Source organism: Herpailurus yagouaroundi, unplaced genomic scaffold, assembly GCF_014898765.1.
Source record: "Herpailurus yagouaroundi ecotype Mexico unplaced genomic scaffold, PumYag 185, whole genome shotgun sequence".
NCBI classification, from domain to species: Eukaryota; Metazoa; Chordata; class Mammalia; order Carnivora; family Felidae; genus Herpailurus; species Herpailurus yagouaroundi.
Genome location: NW_024412416.1, coordinates 11,511,583 through 11,537,218, shown reverse-complemented (window position 1 = coordinate 11,537,218; position 25,636 = coordinate 11,511,583). Strand labels below are relative to the sequence as shown.

At 47.8% G+C, this 25,636-nt stretch overlaps 1 protein-coding gene and 1 pseudogene across 4 annotated transcripts in view; both read right to left on the bottom strand.

Annotated features, from left to right (window-relative positions):
- ST8SIA2 (ST8 alpha-N-acetyl-neuraminide alpha-2,8-sialyltransferase 2) overlaps positions 1 to 25,636 on the bottom strand; it is a 67,103-nt gene that overhangs the window by 25,471 nt on the left and 15,996 nt on the right. Inside the window, exons 1-4 of one of the 4 annotated variants that reach the window (XM_040493744.1) lie at positions 8,936 to 11,113; positions 8,756 to 8,818; positions 4,864 to 4,992; positions 732 to 989 (exon numbers count right to left, since the gene is read on the bottom strand). In XM_040493744.1, the coding sequence (XP_040349678.1) occupies positions 732 to 989; positions 4,864 to 4,992; positions 8,756 to 8,818; positions 8,936 to 9,162 (677 nt within the window). In that variant the 5' untranslated portion in view covers positions 9,163 to 11,113. Of the gene's footprint in view, positions 1 to 731; positions 990 to 4,863; positions 4,993 to 8,755; positions 8,819 to 8,935; positions 11,114 to 25,636 lie in introns of those variants that run through there. The other 3 variants (XM_040493742.1, XM_040493743.1, XM_040493745.1) reach the window with 3 other exon arrangements.
- On the bottom strand, positions 14,381 to 15,249 carry LOC121042439 (alpha-enolase-like; annotated as a pseudogene).

Below are 25,636 nucleotides of genomic sequence, written 5' to 3'. Positions count from 1 at the left end.
TCCAAGTCTGTCTGGGTTGGGGGTCAGGTATCAGGGCCACTGGCAACTGTGTCCAAATGTGTCCCCGGAGACTGAACAATGAGAGCTGATATTTCAGCAGAATGATGGTCAAGTTGAAGCCCAAGTTTCTCTGTCGCCCCTTCACTTTCCAGATTTTGACTGCAGGATAATAGTTACGAGCAGAGCACCACCTTCACGAATACTTAAAAGAGATTTGCAAACTTGAACCAACTAACTGGTCAGCCCGGGCTTTATCTAAGGCTCAGCAAACTTTTTCTGTAAGGACCTGATATAAAGGCTTCTGGTATATGCTCTCTCTGTTGCAACTCTTCAACCCTGCCCAACTAATCGAACTTTGCAGAGAGAAAGCAGCCATTGAGGATATGAAAATGAATGGGCATGACTGTGTTCCAGTAAAACCTTATTGACAAAAGCAGGCTGTGGGCCATAGTCTGCCTACCTCTGTGTCAGATTAGAGATTCTCAACCTTGGCTGTTCACCAGAAGCATTCTGGGCCACATGCCCCTGACCCTTCAGGTTTGATTTAATCCGACTGGGGTGCAGTCTGGACACCAGGACTTTTAAAGGCACCTGAAGAAATTCTAATGCACAAGGTTGAGAATGGGGACAAACCCAAGCAGTGTCTCTGGTTGCAGAGACACTGGGACAAGTGGCCAGGCTCAACTTCAACCTGCCTGTCGCTCTGGGCCCAGAGCCCCTGCAGCCGTTACCTTATGACAAAGCTGTGCGTGTCAATCTCCTGCCCGCAGCCGCTGTTCAGCAAGACCCCCGAGTTGCCCACGATGGCACAAGTCTGGAAGTGCTTGTTCTTCAGCGGAGACGTTCTGGGGAGCAGATCGTAGAGGTTCTGGGACACGTTCATTGTGCTGTCACGGTCGAAGATGTAATGAATAATGTCTCCGGGCTTCAGGGTCCCCTTGAGGACAGAAATGTCCTTTTCAGCGTCCAAGAACTTCAAGATCTGCTTCCTACAAACACCAAATACACATGAAGAAAAGGTCTTCCTGTTGTCCTGTTGCTAGTTGCCCTCTGCCCTGCAACCCGGCTTTCCCAGTCCTGTGTCACCCTGTGGCCTGCTGCAGCCAGCCCCCGGGTGAAGCTGAGTTCGGAGGCCCTCTGAGAATGGGTTCCAGGTGGGGAGTATCAGAAATGACCCCGAGGCAACAACGGGCGTGGCCAGTCTGGTTGCTGTGGTTACGCCCTCTTCCTGTGAGAGGTGATAACTGCCCAGAGAAATGACTCCATTAGGACACACTGTGAGCTCATCACAGAAGACCCTGGAAGGAAGGGTGACCTACTGCTCTGGTTTGCCCAGGACCTGCGTTTATCACTGAAAATCCCACATGGCAGGGAACCCGTGTCTCGGATAAACCCAGACAGCGGTCAGCATACATCACACTCTCCTCTCAGTAGGATTCGGGGCCATCATCTGACAGGAGGTCCTGAACCAGGATGGCACCTGTCCCTCACTCCTCAGTGGTCTGTTTTCTTCTCTGCGCAAAGGGTTTCCTATGGGGTGAGTGGGAATGGATACTGTGAGGTGCGTCAGCTGCTCTCCCTTTGAGAGACTGAGCGTGCCGCCTGATGTCCCTGAGCCGGTCCATTCCACGCAGTGTGCTGCCTGAACCCACTGCTGTCTAGTTTGGAGTTTGTAAATATTGATACCTGTCTTGCCCCTCTGAGCAAGTTCCTTTGTGCTGTTTCAGAACAAAGGTGAGCAAATGACAGCTCTCTAGGCTCTAGGATGAAAGTTCTAGAATCATCTGGCAAAGTACACAGTTGGAACGGGGGATGGTCAGAAAAAGGATAGATGTCCTCTTAGAATCACCTGGGGAGATTTACTGAAACCACTCAGGCCAAGGTAGGGGATCCTAGGTGGGGGTGGGGGGGGAGCTGCAGTGACATGAAGAACTGTCTAAATCTCCCAAAAGATCTTTAGAAATGATTCAAGTCGGGGTACCTGCGTGGCTCTGTTGGTTAAGTGTCTGGCTTCAGCTCAGGTCATGATCTCGTGGTTTGTGAGTTTGAGCCCTGCGTTGGGCTGACAGCTCAGAGCCTAGAGCCTGCTTCAGATTCTTTGTCTCCCTCTCTCTGCCCCTCCCCTGCTTGTGCACGCGCGCTCTCTCTCTCTCTCTCTCAAAAATAAATAAACATTAAAAAAAAAAAAGAAATGATTCAAGTAATAGAAAGAAACTTGGTACCCACACTAGCCTAAATGCACTTCATTTCCTACAGCAAACCCCTATCTAGAATAGATACAATGATGGCAGTCTTCTTTTCCACAGAACACTGGAGGGATAGAACCTTCCTGCACTTGGCAAAGGTGAGAATTTGCAAGACGGTTGCCCCATTGTGCAGATGGTAACACTGATGCCTGAGAGCCTGTGAGATGTGAGATATTTACAACCTGCAGTGCATCCCAGTAGGGTGCCCACTCAGTCACTCAGGGGACTATAAAGAATTCAGAAGTTCTGGGATCCCGCCTGAGAAATCCCAACTCCAAGAGTGGCCCAGGTCCCAGCATGCTTCCCAAAGCTCAGCAGGTGACTCCAGCATGTGCCCAGGGTTGGGAGCCTCTGGAATAGCCAAGGAGTAACTAGAATGCTTGGCAGGGCACCACCTCTCTGCTAGTCTTTCCTGATTAATGACCGGGAACTCTTGCCATCATGCAGGGGAGACACCCTTTGCTGAATAATTTGTATCTCTTGATAGGAAACAGAGGCATTAATTTTATTTACCACCCTGCCCTTTACCAAGGATTATACAATTTGGCAAACTGACACAGTATGGAAATTGCTACAGCCTCGGCAGTCACTTACCCCACAGTATTTAAAACTAAGGAGAGCCCCCCAGAAAGTCCATAAATAAACACCTCTGTGAGTGAATTAATTTATAGCTAATTATGAGAAATTACTATCAATTATTAAACATCATTCCAAATCACCCCCAGCATCTTTTATTAAGAATAATTTTGGTGATTAATTGAAGGAAGTTAAAGGAAATTCTTTTCCCCCTTGGTGAAGGCACATTGCTCCTGCCAGGGTGGCTGTGTGTAGGCTCTCATGGTCTGGTCTTCTCTGAAAGTGAGGGGTGTGTGTGTGTGTGTGTGTGTGTGTGTATAGTGTCCATTTCTCTACGCAGTGGCCGAGAAAGGGCCAGGGAAAGGATTTCACTCAGAGGTGGTGCAGTGGGTGAACAGTGCCCACCCGCTAAATATATGTCTGGTCCCTAACCCTCAGAACCTGTGATGTGGCTTTATTTGTAAAGAGCATCTTTGCAGATAATGAAATTAAGGATCTTGAGATGGTCCTGGATTACCTGGCCCTAAATCCAGTGATAAGTGTCTGTACGAGAGGCAGGCTAGGGAAATACACAGACACAGAGAAGAAGACCATGTGACATGGAGGCAGGGATTGGAGTGATGAGGCCACAGGGTGAGAAAGGGCTGGAACCTTCACCTGCCCCACCCCCCCCCAGCATCTGGAAGGGACAAAGAAGGATCTCCCCAGGGCCTACAGAGGGATCATTTGGAACTCTAGCCCCAGAGCTCGGAGAGAATACATTCCCATTGTTTGAAGCCCCCAAGTGGGTGGGAACTGGTTACTGCCACAGCTGTTCTCACTGACTGATCCAAGGGCAAGTGAGGAAGGCCTGCAGCTGGTCCACCCAGGGGGCCCCAGAAGGGGCACTGGTGAGGGTGGCATATTGGGGGCAGCAGAAGTCCGTTCCTTCAGATGGCTTCTCAGCTGCCATCTGGGTCCCAGGCCTCTCCAGCCCCTACACCCTCTCATGTCCCCACACAAAACCTTGAGAGCTACGGGGTGGGGGCATTTCCATTTTGACAATGAGCCTACCTGGAAGGGGCCCCCCTCTCTGTGTGGTGACACTTTGGGTAGCTGGGCCCCCTGTTCTCCCTCCCCATGGTGGAAGGCCTGGGGAGGTTGGCCACCATAGTTGAGGCTTTCCCCGTCTGGTCCAGGCGACTGTGCCCACCTCACCACCCGTATCCCCTACCGCCTACTTAGAGCTCCAGAGGCACTGAGCGCGAATAGCGGAAGTCAGCCTGTGTGCAAGCGGGACGCAGCTTGGCAGGCCTGGCAAACCCCTAATTACCGCTCAAAACACATTGCTCCTTTCTCTGCTATCCCTCTCAGCTCCCTTACAAAATGAAGTGTGCTCTCTTCTCAGCACGATCTCTGTATTTCCACCTATTGATGAGAAGCAACACCATCTGTGTACGTCACGTGGCCCCGTCCTGTCTGACATTTGTGTCTCCCTGCTAGCATGTCTGATTCACGTTAGCACCCTGGGCCCCCAGCACGATGCTGGGGTTATACTGACCACCCTCTGCTGGGTCAGTCATGGCTACGTCAAAGTCACGCGGTCCAAGTGCTGGACAAGAGCTGCTCTCTGGCTAAGCAGCCTTCTCCCTTGGCAAACAGGTGTCGTGTCACTCTGGGTCATGCACAGAAAGGGGGCCACGGGTGCCAGACTGGCCCAAGCAGGAGACATATCCTGCTAGAGAAGGACTCCTGCCTGTGGTCTCTAGCCCCCAGGCTCCTGCTGCTGCTGGCCCAAGAGCCTCACTCCTTCCAGACCCAGGACCCTAGCTGGGTGCTCCTGCCCCCTCTCAGGCCCCGGTTGCTGCATACACGTGCTGGCCGGCTCGGCTTGTCTCGGGTTTTTATTTCCAATTGATCGCTTACAGATGACACCTGCCTCGGCGGGAGGTAAACATTTTATTTCTATCCTGACTTCTTTAGATGATGGAGAGTGGCAATTTGCTGGCTTGTGCTGAAGAAGGCCAGGTCTGTCTCTTGTCCTATTGGTAATTACCACTACCTGATCCTTAGAGACAGCGTCTGGTTGTGCCTCCACTTGGCCGAGGCGGGCTGGATGTTGTGCTTAATGCTTTCATTACTTCTGTCAACAACAGCTGGCGACGAGGAACCATTTATTACAACTTCAGCTCTGGATGGGGGGGGAGAAAAAGGAAGAGGGTAGACATGATGTGTTAGCATGCCGATGACAAGTCTAATAGTTTTGTTTTTGCACGGGCTTGGATGTAAACTTCGGGAGAGCAAAATTGAGGTTATTACCTGAGAAGAGAAGGAAGTCTGTTTATCCTCTGGAATGCCCGAGCTCTCTCCCTTAGGTATAAGCTCCTTACGCTTTGGAGACAGGGAGGGAGTATTAAAACTATCTTTCTCCCCACCCTCCGCCCCACCGTCTCCTCCCAGGGAGATCTAGCTGTCACTGTCAGAACGGTAATACGTCTTCTCTCGAGTTACTTTTGTGAAACTCCGCAGTTGCATTAGCAGCTGGGTGTTATACGATGGTCTGCAAACTTAATAAAGAGAAAACAAAAGCTCATGCCAGGGGAATGAGATGCAGCCTGCGGCTTCCCCCACCTCCCCCTTATCTTATCACTGCCTCGTTTGTACTCTCCGATGCCACCTCACACATCCGCCTTGTTCCAGAGTTATCGGTGTTGGGTCTGTCTCTCCCACTAGGCTGTGAGCAGGGGAGCTCCCTCATTCATTTCTTTATTCCCCGATGGTATAACATAGCAGGTGCTCAATAAAGAACCATTTGTTGAATTTGAGTTTGAATTTCACTCTGGGGGGAGCCTGGATGTGTGAAGGAGCTGGTTGGCCCTGCCTGCCTCGGGGCAAATCACAATTCTAGCTGCGCACGGTCTTTCCGCCTGACGCTGGAACGCCAGGCATTTCGGACCCACTTGAATTCTGAGGGTTGCAATCTATGCTAGTAGGTTTCTAAGAAACTAGGTTACAATTACATCTCTAAAGGCAGTGTGATAGCCAGCCTGCCTCTGTCGGATGTGTACAAATGCAGAATTTCCTTTGCTGTGGATTCTCCCACTTAAGTGGATTCTCCCACTTAGAATAAGTGGGTTTGTGATGCCAAATTTTGGAGCTCTAAAAAATTCAAACCAGGGGTGCCTGGGTGGCTCAGTCGGTTAGGCGTCCGACTCCTGATTTTAGTTCACGTCGTGATCTCACGGTTGTGGGATTGAGCCTCATGTTGGGCTCCATGCTGACAGCCCAGACTCTGCCTGGGATTCTCTCTCTTCCTCTCTATCTGCCCCTCACCTGCTCTCTCTCTCTCTCTCTCTCTGTCTCTCTCTCCTTCCCTCCCTCTCTTTCTGCCCTGCCTCACTTGCACTTGTGCTCGTGCACGTTGTCTCTCAAAATAAATAAATTAAAAAAAAAAAGAATTCAAACCAAACATCTATGTCCTCGGCATTTATCTCAGAGCACCTAAGTTAAAAAAAGCTGCAGGCCTTTTAAGGAGGTATACAGTCAATGCTCTATTTTTCTTTTTGTAGGTAGAGAAGTTGGGGGTGCAAATTTCTCTGCACGTTCTCCCCACACACCTCCATTTCTCTATATTCCTGACTCCTCTGGATGATACAGCTGGCCCTGGATTCAAACATATGTAACTTTTGCAGAGGACTAGAAAAGGAAACCAAAGACCCGACCCTTGGAAATTTTGCTGTTTTCATGAAAGGGAGCAGAAGGCGTAGTGAAAAGATTTCACAGGCTTTGTGACTGTGGGTAAACCACTTTACCTCTCTGAGCTTCAGTTTGCCCACTTATAGAAAGAAGGTGTGGAAGAAGAAGAAGATATCCACCTCTAAGGTTCTGGAATTCAGTGAGGACCATGGTGTCACCTGCACCTGTCACTGACTGCACTCTCATGAGGTTCCAGCAGGAGCTGCTTGTGGCTGTCAACCTTTGGTACAGCCTACTTCTGCACAGGGCACAGGCAGGAGCAGTGACACTTGGGACCACAGCGTCAGCTGTCACACCCGAAGAGCCCAAGCTTTACTGCAGCTTACGTCAGACGGTATCTATGATAGAAACACTTGACTACTTGTGATGGGGAGTTGTCTTCTTAAGAGGCTAGCTGATGTTCTCGTCAGTAACAGGTGACTAGAACCTGGCATCTGTGGCCTAAAGTGGACTCAGTCTAAGGTGAAGCTCCTCAGAAACTGGGGCACATTGGGTGACCCCAGGCTATCTCAGGCAAGAGGGATCTGCAGAGGGATCTGTCATGGCTGCTTGCCCTGGGGATTTGCTTGGAACACTCCAGAAGGAGTTTCCAGGCTTCTCTGGGACACAGTGTGGTGGAGGCAATAAAGGGAAGGAGATAAACACTGGCGTGGCTGGGGGTAATGTTCTGTTTCTGTCTCCACTTCCAAGTGAAACTTCAGAGGGGACATCATCTACCACCACCGGCCATGGTCTTCCTGGACTAAACCTGGCTCTGTGGCTATTGAGCTGGGGAACTTGGTCAAGTCACCTCGGGTCTCTCGCCTCTGCCTTCTTCTCTATAACATCGAGGGGATGGATTAGGTGACCCCAGGAGCCACTTCAGCTCACTGGTTTACGTGCTGTATGTTGCACCAACACACCTGGATTGGTGGGTTGTTCTAATTGAGTGAGGAAACTGAGGCTCAGAGGGGAGAGATCATTTGCCCACAGCCCCAGCTAACAAGCATGGGGACTGAATCCAGGTCTGCTTGGCTCCCAAGACTTTTCTTCCCTCTTCTCACGCTATTTCAAGAAAGGTTCTTCCACCCTGAAGTTACCATGGGACACAGGGTTCTCCCTCGGGGGGCAAGATCTTTTTTCTCCAATAGGGGACATCTTTCCACAGTAGAAGAGAGAGGAACTTAGGGTCGCATGGCCTCCTTTTTTATTTCTGCGTTTTACCAGGCACAGTATAAGCTTCATCTGTAGCTCCCAGGTGGTTAAGGGGTCATTAGATATCCAGAAGCAATGACATCAGGGAGAGAGGGTCAGTTTCCTGAATTATGTGGGGTCAGGGAGGGACACAACTGATAGGTCTAATAGGGTCAAGAGACCTAAAAAATTTTACGGAAGAGCAAATAACAGACCCTGCTCTAAATAATTTAGGTCTTTCATTCCAAGACTGACCACCAGGAAGTAAAGCAAGACCTTCATTTTCAGTAGTGGTTGTCTATATTAAGTAACTTGGCATTCTTTTCTCCCTTCTACCATTCCTTTAGCTGGAGCTCCTAAGACTGTAAGTCAGAGCTGTGGAGCAGTTGTCATTAATGGAGAATGAGGACTCAGAGGCATGGTCCAGCCATAGCCAGTGGCAAGTGTGAGTCTGTTGGCTTACAAAACATGTGCTCACGCCTCCATACCCAGCTGCCCCTGGCCAGGGGTCATCACAGGAGAAAATGCTTTTTTGAGAGTTTAGATTGTGCATTCAATAATCAAGGTTAACATTACTGAGTGGGCTCCCTAAAAATTTTAAGAGATCTTTGTGAAGTTCCCGAATGTTTTATTTTCTGTCTTAATCTCTTGGACAAGCCACCTACCACAATGAAATGGAGTGAAAGTCCAGATTCTCTTCAGAGCCTCCACCGTTCAGCAAAAATGCCAAGTTTCTGAATAAGCACATTGACGGCTCAAGTGCTCCAAAGAGTGTGGGCTCTTTTCCAGAAAGCAGCGCTTACCCATCTCAGTTTTCCACCTCTGAAGCCTCTAGACCTTGGGCCATCTCATGGGCTCTTCTATCGACAGCTCCTCCCCAAAAGTGATTAGGGAAATGCAAAGGCAAAGTGAAACAAAACAGATCTATTTGCTAAGGAAGAAGGGCACCATCCAGCAAAGAGGAGAAGCAGATTAATAGCCGCCTTACAGCAAAAACAAATGAACACAAAATCTAATTTACAAACCTATTAGATTTGCTATGTAAGCTGTTCACAGCTGATCTGATTGTACCTCTGCCTCCAGAATCCCTGCAAGACAAAGGAAATGCATTATTTATAAACCCAGCTCTTCTTTGTAAAGCCCTCTTCAATCACCAGGAGATCCTGCAGCCCGCCTGGAGAACTAGAGGGAGAAGGAGATCTTACTTTGGCTTCTCCAGGATGGGTAACGTCCTGGCCCAGCTACAAACCCAAGCATTTTTCAGGGAATGAGGCCTCCCAGATCCTCCCTGCCTCCCACTTGAACACTGTTTGAATCCGCACAAAGATTTCCACTTGAGACTCTCATTTGACTCTTGAGACAAACTCCTCTGAGATTGATCTCCAGTAGTTAATCCCACAGGACAGGTACACCTCAGCATGTGCTCTAACATGACTCGTCATGACTCAGCATGTGCTCTAGTATGACTCAGTATCTGTTCTGGCATGACTCATCATGACTCAGCATCTTTCTAGCATGACTCATCATGACTCAGCATGTGCTCTAGTATGACTCAGCATGGCTTGGCATTCACGCTAGCATGATTCAGCCTCTGCCCCTAGTCTTCTCTTGCTCTCACTCACGTGTGTTAGGATGGTGTCCATCACATTCTTTCCAAAACTGAGACACCAGAAGTTCAACAGAGGCAGCAGTGATCGAGTCAGTCATTGCCTCCAACCGAATGTAATAATGATTTGCTTTTTGGTGGCAGAAAAAATACTAAGCGGTGTCACTTTGTGGGGGGAGCAGGAGCTGGGGGAATAATGGAGTCCTTTGCTGCTTCTGGCATATCAAGTTTTGGAATAAAAGCTTTCTAAGGCCCTTTCTAGCCCCATGATCCCTTCAGTTCTGGAAAATTCCATTCTCAGGGGACTCTCAGGCCATGAAGTTTCACCCCGCTTTGCGATCATAATGGGCCAGGGAACAGATGAATCCGTCCAATCCCCGGTACCTAGTCCACTTTGCGCTCTGTGTGTGTTTTTAAAAAGTTGTGAGATGAGTTATTTTTATTAAATTAAACAATTTTTCCCCACTGATCTATATAGGCTATGTGGTTTGAAGAGCTATTTCTTCATACTTTTCTCATTTTTTTAAAATTCCATCTAGCTTTTTGGTCAGGGTGTTGGTACAATCCAAAGAAATGATTAAATTACTAGCAAAGCTCTGTGTTTCGAGGGATCCTATGATTTAATGAGAACTCTTCAGGGGATGTTAATGCCTATCTCTATGCTGGCTTTACATCTGAATTTTTCTGTCTGCTTTCTTTAGGGTTAGCATATCTGTAAGTATAAGTCTGTGTGTGTGTGTGTGTGTGTGTGTGTGTGTGTGTGTGTGTGTCTGTGAAAACATACATGGCTTTTCCTGATGGACTGAAATGTCTTTTTAGCATTACTTGGCAATGGCAGTGTCCTCCTACTTCACAGCCAGCCAGACAAGAGGAAGCGTGCTTTGTCCTACCCAGAGCCTCCTCCCAGCTCTTCCCTCGGGTCTCAGATTTCATCACTTCCTGTCTGGTTCTTGATTACATGGAATATCATTTGTTCTTCACATTTTAAATCAATGTCTCATATTTCCTTTCTATTCCTCCTGGTTTCTCCCTGGGATGACAGATCTTTGGTCCTTGTAACTCAGGGCTCTGGCCCTGTAACTATAGCTACTCAGGTCAAACCCCAAGGGCTTTCCTGGGTGTACTGCTGTCCACATGTCACTGACCTTTCACACCCCCACCCTGACCCCCATCCTCAAAATCAGCACTCCTTGTGGGGAGAGGAGACCTGCATGGCCAGATATTAAGTCAAATGCAGTAATTCAAACTGTGGTAATAGCTCAAGACTAGTGAAATGTTAATGGAACAAAAAAGATCATCCAAAAAGGCTACATATAAGAATTGATTTACGACTTTAAAAAATCATGATCAATGAGAAATTCAATAAATGGTTCAGAGTAGTTGGTTAACAACCAGGAGGTGAGGTGGAGGGAAGTCAGTTGAGTGTTGCTCTATTCTACACCGTGAAATAAATTTCAAGTGATTTAACTAGTGTTTCCTAAACTTCAGCCATTCTCATACCCCTATCACCAGTTTGCTAGATTTTGTTTATCACTCACACCATTATCTACTTAAGTTTTAAAATGGACTCCTCTTTAAAAACTCCTTATCCTAAGCAATGCCATCTGTGAAAATACAGGTTTGATATGATGGTTATATATCTATGTGACAACACAAAATCATTAACACAAAAGTATTTATCAACGGAATTCCTAGAAGCATCTTACATTATCCCCAAGAATACTTATAGCACCCTCTGGGAAAGACTGAATTGAATAGTTACATATTTAAGGAGGGTATCCCATAAGAAATTGGTAAGAAAATGGACGAGAATATTTATCATATACTTGTTGAGGTATGAAGAGTGTATATGAAGGACTTTTTACATTCAGAAGGGTAAGAAGAAATCATGAGAGGAAATACAAGACAGATTTGACTTCATAAAAATGTAAAACTCTGCTTGTACAAAAAACAGTCCTCAACAAACTCCATGCACAGTGTCTTTCATGAGATGGAAGCAGGCACCAGGTGAGAGAGCACTGTCTGTATGAACCCTCTGGTTTAATGTGACCCGAGTTTAGAGAGGACCATATGCCAGACAACAGCTGCCCCGGTCTTTCTCTTCACCTGCCTCCAGGCCAGGTGCTGAGTGGCACCCAGATTTGCCAACGTGGCACCACACCTCCATGCACTCTTTCTACCAAGCCTTCCTCTACCTCAGGTCTTCCTAGCTTTAGCACTGTTGACATTTGGTTGGGATATTTCTTTGTTGGCGGGTTCTGGGGTAGGGTGTTTAGCAGCATCCTGGCCTCCATCACTTTCGGCAAGTAGCAGGCCTCCCGCCCTACCCCTTAAGCTGTGACAACCCCAAATTGTCTCTGGACATCACCAAATGTCCCCTGGGGCCGTGGGGCCAAATTGTCTCCATTTCAGGATCTCTGCTCTAACTCCTGTTTTCTGCCTGGTGCCCCTGGGAAGATGAATCCCCCACCAGCCAGCCCATCCACATCACCTTCCCATGCTAAACCCCAAGCCAATGCCTGCGCCTTCCTTCTGAACCATCTCCATTTTCATTTCTCCACCATCTTTTCCTTCTCCCAGAGCATTCAATTCTCTTATAGCATTTGTCACCTTAGTTCCGTATTTAATTATATCATGGACTCACAGATGGGAGGCTTTAAAAAAAAATCTCATTTGTATCATCTAAACTCCTCTTCTTGGAGTTGAAATCAGGGACTAGAGATTTGGTCCTGGTTGCAGCTTTCTTGGTGGCTCACCACACTAGAATGTAAGCCCCTGGAGGGCATGCATTAACCACATCTTTTATTTTCTGTATTCTGATGCTTTGATGTCTGAGGTCTTGTGGACTCTGGAGGGACTGCCCCTCCCAGGGTTAGCCAATTCCTAGGGACAGTAAACAACTCACCTGGGAGTGCAAACCAACCAATCTGGAGCCCACACCCCTGCCACCTCCCTTACTGGAGTCTCATACTCTGGGCTACTTACCCCAGAGCTAGGTGTCAGATTCTAAGGACAGCCCTTATGTCCCAGAGCTTGCTGACATTATTCAAATTAGCCAACCCTCAGCCTGCTTGCCCTGCCTCACTCCTCCTTCTGGTGAGAATGACAGTAAAGGCTCTTGTCCACAGTTTTCCCCATCTTCCTGCCTCCTGAGTGACCTGGCGCTCGTCCATGTGGCCCTGCATGGTGCACCATGTCCTCTCCTCTTAGGGTCTAGGAGTATAACCAATATCTTTTTTAATGGCAGTTGTCCCCTGATCTGTTGGCCTGACCATATCTAAATAATAATAAAACCTATATTAAAATGGGGGGATCCTGCCTTGTTCACCTTCACAGCCTTACCCAACTGGGGCTCAGTGAATCAAATCTGACTTCAAGATTTAGTGGGACTTTTCTTCCAAAGTCTTCTCTTCAGTGTGCACACTGTGTTCCTGCATATTATTTCCACTTGTACCAGACATAGTTTTGCCTCTCACATGTCCATAGAATGGGGCAGACAGACATTCAAAGAAACAGACTGCAGATTTTTGGCTCAAAAAGGATCACATGAATTAAGAAGGGATCTTTTTTTTTTTCCTCATTAGGTTTTGCCTTCAATGTTATTAAAATAAGCTTACATTCCTTATGCTAGGGGAATGCTGATATCTGCTTGGGTGAGTGACATAAGAAGGTGATCAAGTGGGAAAGGTTTGCTAAAGATAATTCACAGTGTGCTTAAGTCATAGAAACAAAGGCGCTTAGATCATGCAAAGGAGAAAATATATGGGAAAGCACTCCGCACACATAAAGAACCCTATAAAACAAGGTATAATACTAGTAATAACCACTGTTCATTTGACCCTGCTAAATATTCTCAGCCACAGCGACAATAGAGATTGACTGCTTTAAAGCTCTACATTTTAGCACAGTGATCTCCCTTCCACCACTGACCTAATACTTCCTCTGAGTACAGTGTATGTGGTCAACTAAGACAATACATCAAAATGGCATATTAAAAAAATACATCATGCACAGTTAGCTCTGTTTTTAGTGAAAAGCAATTAGCAAACCTGAAAACTGCATTTCTGTGTTGCCTCTTCACCCGAGCCCAGTTGTTTCTGGGTAAGGTAACACCCGGCATGTTGGGGTCTTGTAGCTGTGTGAGAATCTCCTGTGTCCTCTGTTTTTCACTGCAGAGTCAGGCTCAGTAAACAAACTGTCAGCTTTAATTAAGAGTCTAGACCCAACTTAAGCAATTGACTAGTCTTGAGAATAAAAGATTAAACTAAAGCATAATTCATGAATTTGCAGATGGTTCTTCCTTCAGAGTTTTGGGAGGATATTAAATGTGTTGTTGTTGTTGTTTTTTAATTTTTCCTTAAAACCACTTGGGGTTCCTACTTGTTGACATCCAAGGGACACACTATAAGTATATGGCTCCACAGACGCATGGTTGGGAGGACAGTCACGAAAGGGATGAATCATTTGGGATCAGTCACATGGACCGAGCTAGGGCTTCCCTACAGAGTTCAAGAGCAGGTTTCTTAAAAAAAATATTTTTATTGTGCTAAAATGTGCTCCCATAAAACTCCCATTTTAACCCTTTTAAAGTGTACAATTCAGTGGCCTTAGTATATTCACAAAATCCTGTAGCCATCAGCACTATTTTTCTCCTCACACAGAAACAGGTTTTTGTTTGTTTGTTTTTTTTATCACCTCAGACAGAAACTCTGTACCCATTAAACAATATCTCCCCAATCCCTCCTCCTCCCAGCCCTTGGCAACCTCTGTTCTACTTCCTTTTTTTCCCCCAAACATTCTTTTAATGTTTATTTATTTTTGAGAGAGAGAGAGAGAGAAACAGAGCGCAAGCAGGGGAGGAACAGAGACAGAGGTGGACACAGAACCCGAAGCAGGCTTCAGGCTCTGAACTGTCAGCACAGAGCCCGACATGGGGCTCGAACTCACAAACTGTGAGATCATGACCTGAGCTGAAGTTAGTCGCTTAACCGACTGAGCCACCCAGGCGCCCCTCTACTTCCTATCTTTGTGAATTTGTCCATTCTAGATATTTTATATGCATGGAATCATATAATATTTGTCCTTTGTATCTGGCTTCTTTCAATTAGTATAATGTTTTCAAGATTCCTCCATGTAGTTGCATGTATCAGAAGCCTGGCTTTAGATGTGGCAGTTGTAAGGAGGCAGAACGTTATCGAGACCAGAGAAGAAAAGACCCCTCCAAAGCGTTCATGTCTTGATCCTTGAGCACCTGTGATTAGAATAGGAGCAGAGGTTCTACCGGTTGACCAGTGTTTGAATGGCTCGGGGGCTCTGTTGCCCAGGAGCTTCCTGAGTTTGTTGCCAGAAAATTAAGCTTTGCTGTCCATCTCCTCCTCCATGGAGCTCGTTGTACTTGGCCAAGTGCTCAGATGGGCAAGGGGCCCGGCCTTGTTGATCCAGTGCAGATCATCACTATGAGTCTGGCAATGAAAGTATCTTCAGTTGCCCTAGCACAGTGGGAAACATGGCACCCCATCCTTTGGACTAAGCCAATTTGCATTCCTGAAGATTCTCTGTCACTGGTCTCTGATTCACTCTAAGCAGAAGGTAGTTGCAGGCCTTCTTGTCCATAGGCTTAGTAATCCGTTTTGGGTTGGTTGCTGTGAGACCATCCCCTACAACCTGTATACTACCTGCAAGCTTTCTGGTCATCTTGGTCTAAGGCATCTTCAGCAGACACCACTGGGTAGTCCTTGATGAAGTACTTGCACCCAGTCACCAGCTAGTCAGGAGTGAGGCAATGGCTGGGGTCATCAAGAAACCTGAAGTTCAAGGTCATACTTTCCAAACCCTAAGAACTAGAGGCTATTGCATTCACATCATTCACCACCATGTAAATGTAGCCCCCTTTTCTTTCTTTTCTTTTCTTTTCTTTTCTTTTCTTTTCTTTTCTTTTCTTTCTTTCTTTCTTTCTTTCTTTCTTTCTTTCTTTCTTTCTTTCTTCCTTTCTTTCTTTTCTTCTTTCTTTCCTTCCTTCCTTCCTTCCTTCCTTCCTTCCTTCCTTCCTTCCTTCTTCTTTCCTTCCTTCTTTTCTTTTTTTCTTTTCTTCTTTCTTTCTCTCTTTCTCTCTTTCTTTCTCCCTCTCTCCCTCTCTCTCCCTTCTCTCCCTCTCTCTCTCTCTCTCTCCCTCTCTCCCCCTCTCTCTCCCCTCCCCTCCCCTTCCCTCCCTCCCCTCCCCTCCCCTCCCCTCCCCTCCCGTCCCCTCCCCTTCCCTTCCCTTCCCTTCCCTTTCTTTGCCTTCATAATGTGGGGCCTGAATTCACAACCCTGAGATCAAGAGTCAGATGCTTAACTGCTTGGACCACCCAGGTGCCCCAATGGAGCCAGCCTTTCTAGTCACATTTCATTGCAGCTCCAAGGTTCTATATTCTCCAGGATATGAGTCAGCGAACTTTTCCTTTGAAGGGTCAGACAGCAAATATTTTAGGCTTTGTGGTCCAAGAGGGAAAATTGAAGAACTTAAACAAGAGAAAAAAACAAATGTTCACATATTTCTCATTGATGAAATAGAAAAAGTAATTGAATACTTTTTTTTTTTTTTTTTTTTGGTATAGGTCTGTCAATGAGAAGAATATAGTTCTTTTTGGGGGAGATTAGAATTTGCCTAATTGAGGTTCAGAGTTAATAGTCTTCCTGTATCATTCCTCCACAAAACCTTCCGTTCCCTTGCTTCTCCACCACACTGTTATCTTCCCTCCCATGAACCCACTGGAACATGAGACTCGAATCTCTCAGACTTCTACTCTACCTACCCTTACTCTGTATGGGGATGCGGGTTGAGAACACAGGCTCTGGGATGACTCCCTGGGTCTGACTTCTAGCTGGACTAATCGTTAGTGGTGCGACCTCTGACTATTATTTAACCTATCTAGAAGCTTCCGTTGGGTTCCCCGTCTACAAAATGAGTAACACTACCTACTTCATGGGGTTTCTGTAAAGATTGCATGTGCTAATGAATGCAAGGCTTTAGAACACTGCAGGACATATTATAAAGCACTCGATATTAGTGTTAGACTTCCTTTGATTTTTTTTATCCTGGCTTTTAAAAAATGTCCAAGTATTCTTGGCTTGAGGGCCACATGATAACAGGTAGTTGGCTGGATTATGGCCTGTGAGCCACACTTTGCTGACCTCTGCTCTAGGAAGTCAAGAGCAAAATGCCCCTCATCCTGCACACGGGAGGTGTCTTTGCTATATTTGTTTTTGATGATGTCCTTCTGATTGGGCACAGCTCCAACCAGGAGGACTATGTCCTCCTGCACTGCCAGCTCTTCCCCACCGTGACAACTACCATGGATCACATAGAAAGCAGGAACTGACCAGTCACTTCTGGATTGCCAGCCAGGACTGCGTGTCACTGTAAAGGTCACAGCAGCTCTGACTTTATAGGCAGCAGGTGACGCTTTGGGTATGGTATTTCCATCAAATTTAGACTTATTTTCCATGCCACCCATGTCTGTCACCAGTTTGTCCCTCCCCTCTGGTTCCATGAACTCAGCTTCTTGCTTATCAGGTAAGCCTAAAGTTTTACTGATGTGCCCAACAGTCTCTGAGACACCTTTTCCTGTACAGCAAGTCTTACTGTACAGAAGCTCTTGAACCTCACAGATACTGAAACACCCTGGGCACAGAGCTCTGAAGACACCTGTGTGGGGTTCCACCTTGATTGTGGTGTTGCCATGGCGATTGAGATATCTGCTGTAGATGCCAGGGAGGAGGGTTATGTCAGCAAGCTCGCAGGTGTCGCTCTTACACCCCTGTGGGTGTCTCTCTTATGCCCCTGCGCTCTCCCTGTTGGCTACTCAGCTCCCTTCTCTGCTGTCCTCACTTTACATATTAGCTTATTATTAAATTATTAAATTTTATCCATTTGCTTTGATTTCGGCAAACTTTTGCTTGTTACTCAGCTTCTGTCGGTGTACAAAAAGCAACCAGCTCATGGCTCTTCCCTTTGCTCAACTTCAGAAAACATCTGTGTGAACTTAGGGCTTTGATTATGTGCCAGCCAATTTCCCTCATCTTCATATAAAGGTGCGGTGAGGCATCTGCACATCAAAATTCAAGTAAACAAGTCACTCGGACGCCAAACATTTTGTACCATGTTTATTCCTGATCCTTTCTCATCGTCAGACTGTCCCTTGTAATGGGGTGGGGGAGAGGGGGGCCATATGACCTATCATCCAAACCAGATCCCTTTCAGAGTACACTGAGGCACCGATTACCAATCCATGTGGGTCTCATCGATGGTCCATTCCACACCCATGCTATAAAGGCGATGGACTTTATAATAGAAAGACTTCTAAGAGAATGCTTCATTCCAAAATCCTGAGCACTCAAAAACCCAGAAACCAAAGCAGCTGTAAGTCAGAGAGGAGACATATTTATTGTGTCGCTTGAGCTGGAAATAGTAAAGCTGTTGGCAGAGAAGACTTCTGTAAGTTGTTCATGGCTATGGAGGCTTTTCTGAGTCTCCCGGACTCCTGTCCCCATTCTGAAGACCCCACTTTACAGCGAGCCAGTGCACTTGTCCTACTCAGTGTCCTGGTTGTATCTGCACCCAAGTGTTCCCTACCACTTGCAGTGTCGCCTAGCATGTGGCTTTGCCAGAACGCGGCCAAGCATAGGACAAGGTCCTGCTCATCTCCATATTGCGAGGGGTGGGTGTGTTTCTCCTGCACATCAAACATGCTCTGGAGAGTGCTGCTGAATGAATAGATGAGTCAGAAAAGCTAAAAGTGTCCCTCTGCTGTAGAGAAGAGGATTCAGCCTCCCAGAAGCATGGCTTGGGGAAGAAGAAGGGAAATCCCAGCCTCACCTCCAGTACTACTGCCCACCTACCCATGTTCCCCCAGGGGTGCTACAGTCCCAGGGCCTTTGCACTGGCTGTGCCCTCTCCCTAGAACACTCTTTTTACAGATATCTCCATGGCTCTCTCCCTGCTAGTTCAAACCTTGGCTCATATGTCACCTTCTCAGAGAGACCGCTCCATCCATCCCATAAAATAGCATCTGCTCTGCTCTTCCCACCCCCCTCTCCCATTTTGGCCCTTCTCACTCCTATCTCCTTTTGTCTTCTTATCACCATGTTTGTGTATTAAGCGCCCTGTCTACTTCTGCCCCTGGAATGTAAGCTTTGTGATGGAAGTGTTGTGTCTGTCTTGTTGACTGCTGCGCCCCCAGTGTTGGGCACAGCGCCAGGACGTCATCAGGGCCCAATGAATATTTGTAAATAGAAGGAGCCTGCCCCCTCCCTTCCTTTGTTAAAACAGAGAAGCTGGCTGACCAAACCCACTGCTTCCACCTGGGCTCTGAATTGCATTGCTTCCTGCCTTTTGAGACTCTTGTTCTACTATTTCTTTTCCCTTCCTTATAGTCAACAGCCTCCTTTCAGCTCTGTAATACTTCTGATATTTATCTTATCCATTCTATATAAGACGACACCCAGGCACAGAGAAGTTGAAATACTTTTTCTAGGGTAGCACAGGGACAAAGTAGGGACACCAGGATTTGATCCCAGTAGACTGGCTCAGGAGCCCAGCTCCTGAGTTACTGGCTCATACCCACTAGCATTTATATACTTATATTTGCTTTTCTGAAATAAACACCCCAACCTTAATTTGACATTTCCCCTCACTTCTTTCTCTGTGTCTTGCCAGCACTTTGCAAACTTCTTAATGCACTGTCTATACTAACCATCTGTGTTCTCATTCCATCCCCTCCTGGCATCATTCCCATCTGGTCTACGTCCTCATCACACCATCAGAAGAGCTCTTGTGTGAGTATCTGCAATGGACGTTACTCATTCCCCGTCTTATTTGAACCCCGTCATTGGGTGACGCCAGTGGCCGCGTCCTCCTTCCTGGAGAGGTAAAGAGGTAAAGTCAGGGCTTCCTGGGTCTGTCCATGGGACAGACCTTCTCCCTCTGGAGGAAATATGCTACTAGATAGTGACATGATGAATGATCCCCAATGAAGAGATGGGTTAGAGTCCTCAGGGCATCGTTAAGATTCCTTCTGGCTCAGAAAATCCATTATTATATTAAATCATCTCCTCTGAACACTTTAAGGTTCCACTTTACAGTGACATAAAATCCCTCCTTGATTCTCACTGCTCCCCTGACAGGATGCCCCCAATTAAAAGTCTTGATTTTTCTCTATATTCAAACTCAGCAAGGTTTTGTCCAGCAGTATTTTCTATGGTTTTTCTCACAAAATATGAGTTATGTAAAATTTTCAAACACACAGTATAGCAGAATATGTGTTGTTTTTTTTTCCCAAATGAAAAAGTCTCTTTTCCCACCAAAATTTACTTCCTAAGAGTGATGCTTTCTCCAATCCAGGTGATAATCCCTGTCCCAGGTGGACACGTTAATAAAACATCTTCCTGGGGCGCCTAGGTGGCTCAGTTGGTTAAGTGTCTGACTCTTGGTTTCGGCTCAGGTCATGATCTCATGGTTCATGGGTTTGCGCCCTGTGTTGGAGTCAGTGCTGACAGGGTAGATCCTGCTTGGGATTCTCTCTCTCTGTCTCTTTCTGCCCCTCCTGCTCATGCTGTCTCTCTCAAAATAAATAAATAAACTTAAAAAAAAACAAAAACATATTCCTGGGACGGGGATGCAGATTCCAAGAGATTGGTGCAAAATATTAGTAACCTCATCTGCCTGAGCCCACCATGTGCCAGGCTGGGTACAAGAGACATATTAATTTCCATATTTTGGTTTTAAAAATAAGATCCACTGGGCCCCAAAAGATTTGGCCCAGTGGAAACACTGACAGAGCAGGCATTGGGATCTCCTGTGACCACAGAAGCCAGTCCCTGACCCCCACCCTTCACCAGCTGCAAGTAAGGATTTAATATATTGTCAAGGGGGCTCCAGGGGGTTAAGGGGAAGCAAAGGTTAGCTCAACAAGTAGTCTTGAGGCAGCTGGTGAGCTAACTGGGGAAATACTCAAGTTGGATTCTTTACCCACACCGCCCCAGTAAAGACAAAACATGATCCAGCCATTGGAAGCTACAGTTAGGAATGGTTTTATATGAAAATTCATTCGATCCTACTGTCTGAGTCCGTTTGGGCTGCTGGAACAACACCAGAGACTGGGTGGCTTATAAACAGAAATTTATTGCTCACTATCCTGGAGGTTGGAAGATTGAGATCAGGGAGCCAGCACAGTTAGGTGAGGCCCCCTCTTTGTTCTAGCCTCGCGTGGTGGGGAAAGCAAGGGTGCTTTCCATGGGGTTTACAGGGAGGGCACTCATCCCATCCTGGGGGCCCCACCCTTGTGACCCGATCACCTCCCAAAGGCGCCACTTCCTAACAGCATCGCATTGAGGGTTAGGATTGTGACCTGTGAATTTGGGGGAGGACACACGCACTCAGACGGTTAGGGCCTCCCCTGGCCAGTTACTTAGCATCCATCATCGGCAGTCCCTGGGCCACCTGCTGCAGACGCCATGTTAAACTTGGCTGTCATTTTTCCCTTTCGCATTGTGTTGCAAAACCTGAGGCAAGAGGTTGGCAGCTCTGAAGACTCCTCATTTCATTCATGTGGCCTGCTGTGGATAAATCCGTGCTCTTTAAAGAGAAGCAGAATGCCCGTCCACCGTGCCGTGCTTTGCTCTTGAACCCACCTCGCCAGCACTTGAAAGGCCTCTGCCTTAAGCCGGCCTTTCTTCCCCGTCTTTTGTTCACTTCTTGATAGAGCCACATTCAGAAACAGCATCCCCATTAATGCCAGCTGTGGCCTTTTCCTGAGGAAACCCCCCGAGGGCACCAGTGTTACAGAGGACTTTGAAGTCATGTTTTTTTCTGGGTGTCAGATGTGTCCCCACCCTGCCTGCCCAGCGGTCAACAGCAGGGAGTGTTTGTGTCATACAGAAGGAGGACAGCCACGGGGCACCTGGGTGGCTCAGTTGGTTAAGCGTCCAACTCTTGGTTTTGGCTCGGGTCGTGATCTCGTGGCTGCATGAGTTTGAGCCCTGTGTCGGGTTGTGCACTGACAGCATGGAGCCTGCTTGGGATTCTCTCTCCCCCTGTCTCTATGCCCCTCCTCCACTTGCACGCTCTGTCTCTCTCAAAATAAATAAATAAAATTAAAAAAAAAAAAAGGAGGAGGCCAGCCAGGACCATCAGTTAGGGGACTAGGGTTTCTGGCTCCTGATGGTTCTACCTTCGCAGCTCTAGACCTCTGTAGGTCTTGATGCCCTTCTTGATAAAGTGGGGTCTTTTTGTGGGACTGCAGTGACATGTACTGGACACACAGGAGAAGCAGCCATGCCTCACGTTGGCTGGAGTTGGGGCGGGGGATAGGCCACAGTCCTCTCCACTCCCCATTGTATTACACTGAGCTGCCTCACTTACGTATGTGTCCCACCTGACTCTGAAGTTTGAGATCCCTGGACCGACTCTTTGTTACTCAGGTAGCAACATGCACGTCATCTTCTCCATTAACTCCCCTGATGCAGAAGCCGTCTTATGCCAGGCAGAGTAACCCTGCCGGACCTGATGATGTGCAGGGAGTGGCTGGGGGTACTAATTTCTTGCTCCTCAGAGACAACTGACAAGATGCTTATGGACCAAGTCAACCGTAGACAGAAGAGGAACACCCAGGACCCTAGCCCTTTGCCCGCTGCAACGTGTAGAAGACGAAGCTGCTGGAAAGGAATATCTGGGAGCCTCGTTCTTCCTACAATACAGTGCAAGGCTGCTCCCTGAGGCTCACTGATTGAATCACCAACTGACAGAACAGTAAGAGGAAGCCAGCCCACGCTCCGGAAGGATACTTAGCCCCACTGTCTTCAGGTGACAGTCGTGGCCTCCATCGTCAACCCCGCCCTGTGTTCTGCAGGAGTCTGGGGCTCTGGGGAGGGATCGTGGTGGGGTTCTGCTCCTTTGGTCCTCTCTGTGAGCCCACTCTTGATTGCCTTAGAGAAAAGCCCAGAGGTGGTGCTCAGGGTGGAAAACACGACCTCCAGCCATGCTGAGTTAGGGCATGGAAAAATGAGTCCACTCAACAAAGATCACTGAAGCTTGTAGCAGGTGGGGGTGGGGTAGGGATAGGCGTAGGGAGGATGGTGGCAACAGAGGGTGTGTCAGGTCGATCTAGAAACAGGTGTCTGCATGGGGGCTTAAGAAGAACTTTGTGTGGGTGGACAGAGCCCAGAGGAGGGACCACGCAGAGTTACTACTGCTGGGCACCTAGCATGCAGCACTCACCGGCCACGCCCTCGCTGAGGATTTTCTCCTTCCATCTCTATCACAGCCCTGTGAGCTGGACACTTTTAGTATTCCCATTCAGTTAGAGACGGTAGGCACTGAATCCAAGGATTTACGGCAAGGAGGGGCTGGAGGCAGGGTCTGAACCCGGCTTTGTCTGACAGATTGTCTCCAAATCAGGAACGTGGTGTAAGGGGCTGGGGTGAGGGGGCAGGTAAAGCCTGGCAAAGCCTGAGTGGAGTCCAAACTGGGGCTTAGTGTGACCGGAACAAACCCAGAAGAGAATCCAGAGAGCAGGGCCAGGCAGTCGTTGTACCTGGGGCACTACACCTGACTCCAGACAGATGCCCAAAAAACGTCACCGGGCAGAGTGGAGAGGAGGAAGCATGAAGCCAAGTCCTATAACGGGTGTGCGCGCAGGGGTCTGGGACTGTCCATCCGACTGGATTCCTACCCTTTCATTCTAGAAGGCTTTGGCCCTCATGCATGGAATGTTTCTAGCAGCTTTTCAGGGAGTTCAGGCTGTGCCTGGTGTCTGTTGTGAATATGCGCAAATGAGAGGTGCAACGCTGCACTAGAAACTAGCCCCTCCTTTGCTTTTCCTCTTGCCCTGAGCCTCAGTCCAGACTTCCAGAGGGGGAGATTGGGGCCTGGGAGCATCACAGTCACAGGCCTGTCTGCCTCCAGCGTCTGGGCTGGTGGCTGTGCATGGTGCTCTGGGAACAGTGGTTCAAGGTACAATTTTGGGCTTTGTACCGGGGCTGCTTGAGAGCACTACCCTCTCCCCACTTCTCCTGCCACCAAATTCCCATGGAATATGCCAGGGAAGAAGCTAGGGTGAAGTGGAGGGGGAGGGGCTAGTCTGCCCCTCCCTGGAGTTGAGAATAATCCACAGGCAAAGAGAATTCCTCTCCATGTGACCAGAGCGGACTGACAAGTGGATGGGGAATGTAACCCTTTTCATGCTCTGGTAAAACACCCCGGCATGTGAAGGGTTTTGTATGGCATGTTTGGAATGGGGAGGAGTGGGGACAGGGCACCTACCACCGCCTGGCATTTTTTTTTTCTTTTTTTGACAGAAAGGCTTCTTTGATCCAATGCTGTCAAAAAATGAATAGCAAAAGAACACAGGCTTTAGGGTGATTCCCTAGCTCCGCCTTCACAAGCAGAGTATTTAAGACTGAGCCTCCTCACTCCTTCAAGGGAGTAAACTCTGAAGAGTCACTGAGATGGTGAATACATACAAACAGCTTGGCAGATGCTTTGTTTTATTTTATTATTGTTCTCGTTAAAACTTTTCAGAGAGGAGAGGTTGGTCACGGCTGAATTCCTCTGCCTTCCTGTCATTTTGTGCCAATGAGCATGCACTTACTGAACACCTACTATGTGACAGGCTCCTGAGCTGGGCCCTGGGGGCACAGTGGGGATAGACAGGGAGCTCCCCGTTTGAAGGTGCTTAGCATCTCCATTTGGAGATGGGAATTGCACACATACACACCCGAGGAAAGCAAATGCCCCAGCAAAGGAAGAGTGGCCCTGAGAACAAAACAGGGGGAGTGGTGAGCCTGTGGACTGGGGGGCGACTCGGCAGTGGTTGGGGAAGAGCTATTGAAGGAGCCGCATTTTGTCAGAATCCTAGAATCTGATGAGGAGCCAGCCTTGCCAAGGACTGTGGGAAGAGCCCCAGGCAGAGGGGTCAGCTGAGGCCAGAGCATGCAGGCAAGAAGCTCCTGATGGGTCAGTGGATCCCAAATCTTCCCTCCTTTAATTTTTTAAAAATCTTTATTTATTTTTGAGAGAGAGAGAGAGAGAGAGAGAGGGAGAGAGAGAGAGAGGCAGAGTGCGAGTGGGGGAGGGGCAGAGAGAGAGGGAGACACAGAATCTGAAACAGGCTCCAGGCTCTGAGCCATCAGCACAGAACCCGACGCGGGGCTCGAGCTCACGAACCGTGAGATCATGACCTGAGCCGAAGTCGGACGCTTAACCGACTGAGCCGCCCAGGCGCCCCTTCTCTCCTTTAAAATTCATGTTTCTACACTCTCCCCACTCCAGAATATGGTCTCTGAACCTTCATTCCCACCCCCCTCCTCCTCGCCACCTCTGATACTGGGCCTGTTTTCACCTCAACATTGTGGCCTTAACGTAGAACCTCCCGTTCCTCCTTCCACCCCTGGTTTCTCTGCCTTATTTTTACAAACGCATTCTTCCCTTTGTAAAATAGTGTCCTCCTGCCTGGTCTCCCCGCCCCTGACCTGCTTCTCCTTCCTTCTCAAACCTCTGGCACGGCCAGACTGTGATCACTGCTCCTTTGATCAGGGACCTCTTTTTGTTTTGTTTTGTTTTGTTTTGAATATAATATAATTTATTGTCAAATTGGCTGACATACAGTGCGTACAGTGTGCTGTTGGTTTTGGGGGTAGATTCCCGTGATTCGAACTCTCCTTCCACCTCATCATTGTCTCACAGGTCACCAGGGGCCTGACAACAGCCGAGACACTCATTCCTGTGGTCCTCCTGCCAGGAGCACTCACCTCTCTTGCTCACTGCCTTTCCTTTGGTTCCCCTCTCATCTTTCTGCCCATCCTTCTCCATGGCCTTTGCTGTCTTGGCCTCTCCTTCCCACCCTCTAAATGAGGGCAATGGCCAAGGCTTAATCCTAGGGTCTCTGCTACTTTAGGGATTTCATCTCTACTCGTGGCTTCAGTCAACGTCTCCCTACAAATGGCTTCCAATTTCCATCTCCATCTTCCATGACCTCCCTCCTGAATATAATTCTCTCATGGATTGGTCCCCTGTTGCTCACCATCTCGGTGACCACGGACAATCTCTCACCATCTCAGCGCCTTTGTGGCCATACTTGAAACATAAAGGAGAATGGACCACCTGGCCTTTTGTCCCTGTGCTCCAATAATTGGTGATTCAGTTATTTTTAAATGTCTTCATTCCCACATAGATACACTCCATCTTGTTAAAACCATGATGTTTAAGACCAAGCCATTGTCCCGGCCACCACTGATGGTCCCCAAAGTGCTGTCACTTCTTCTC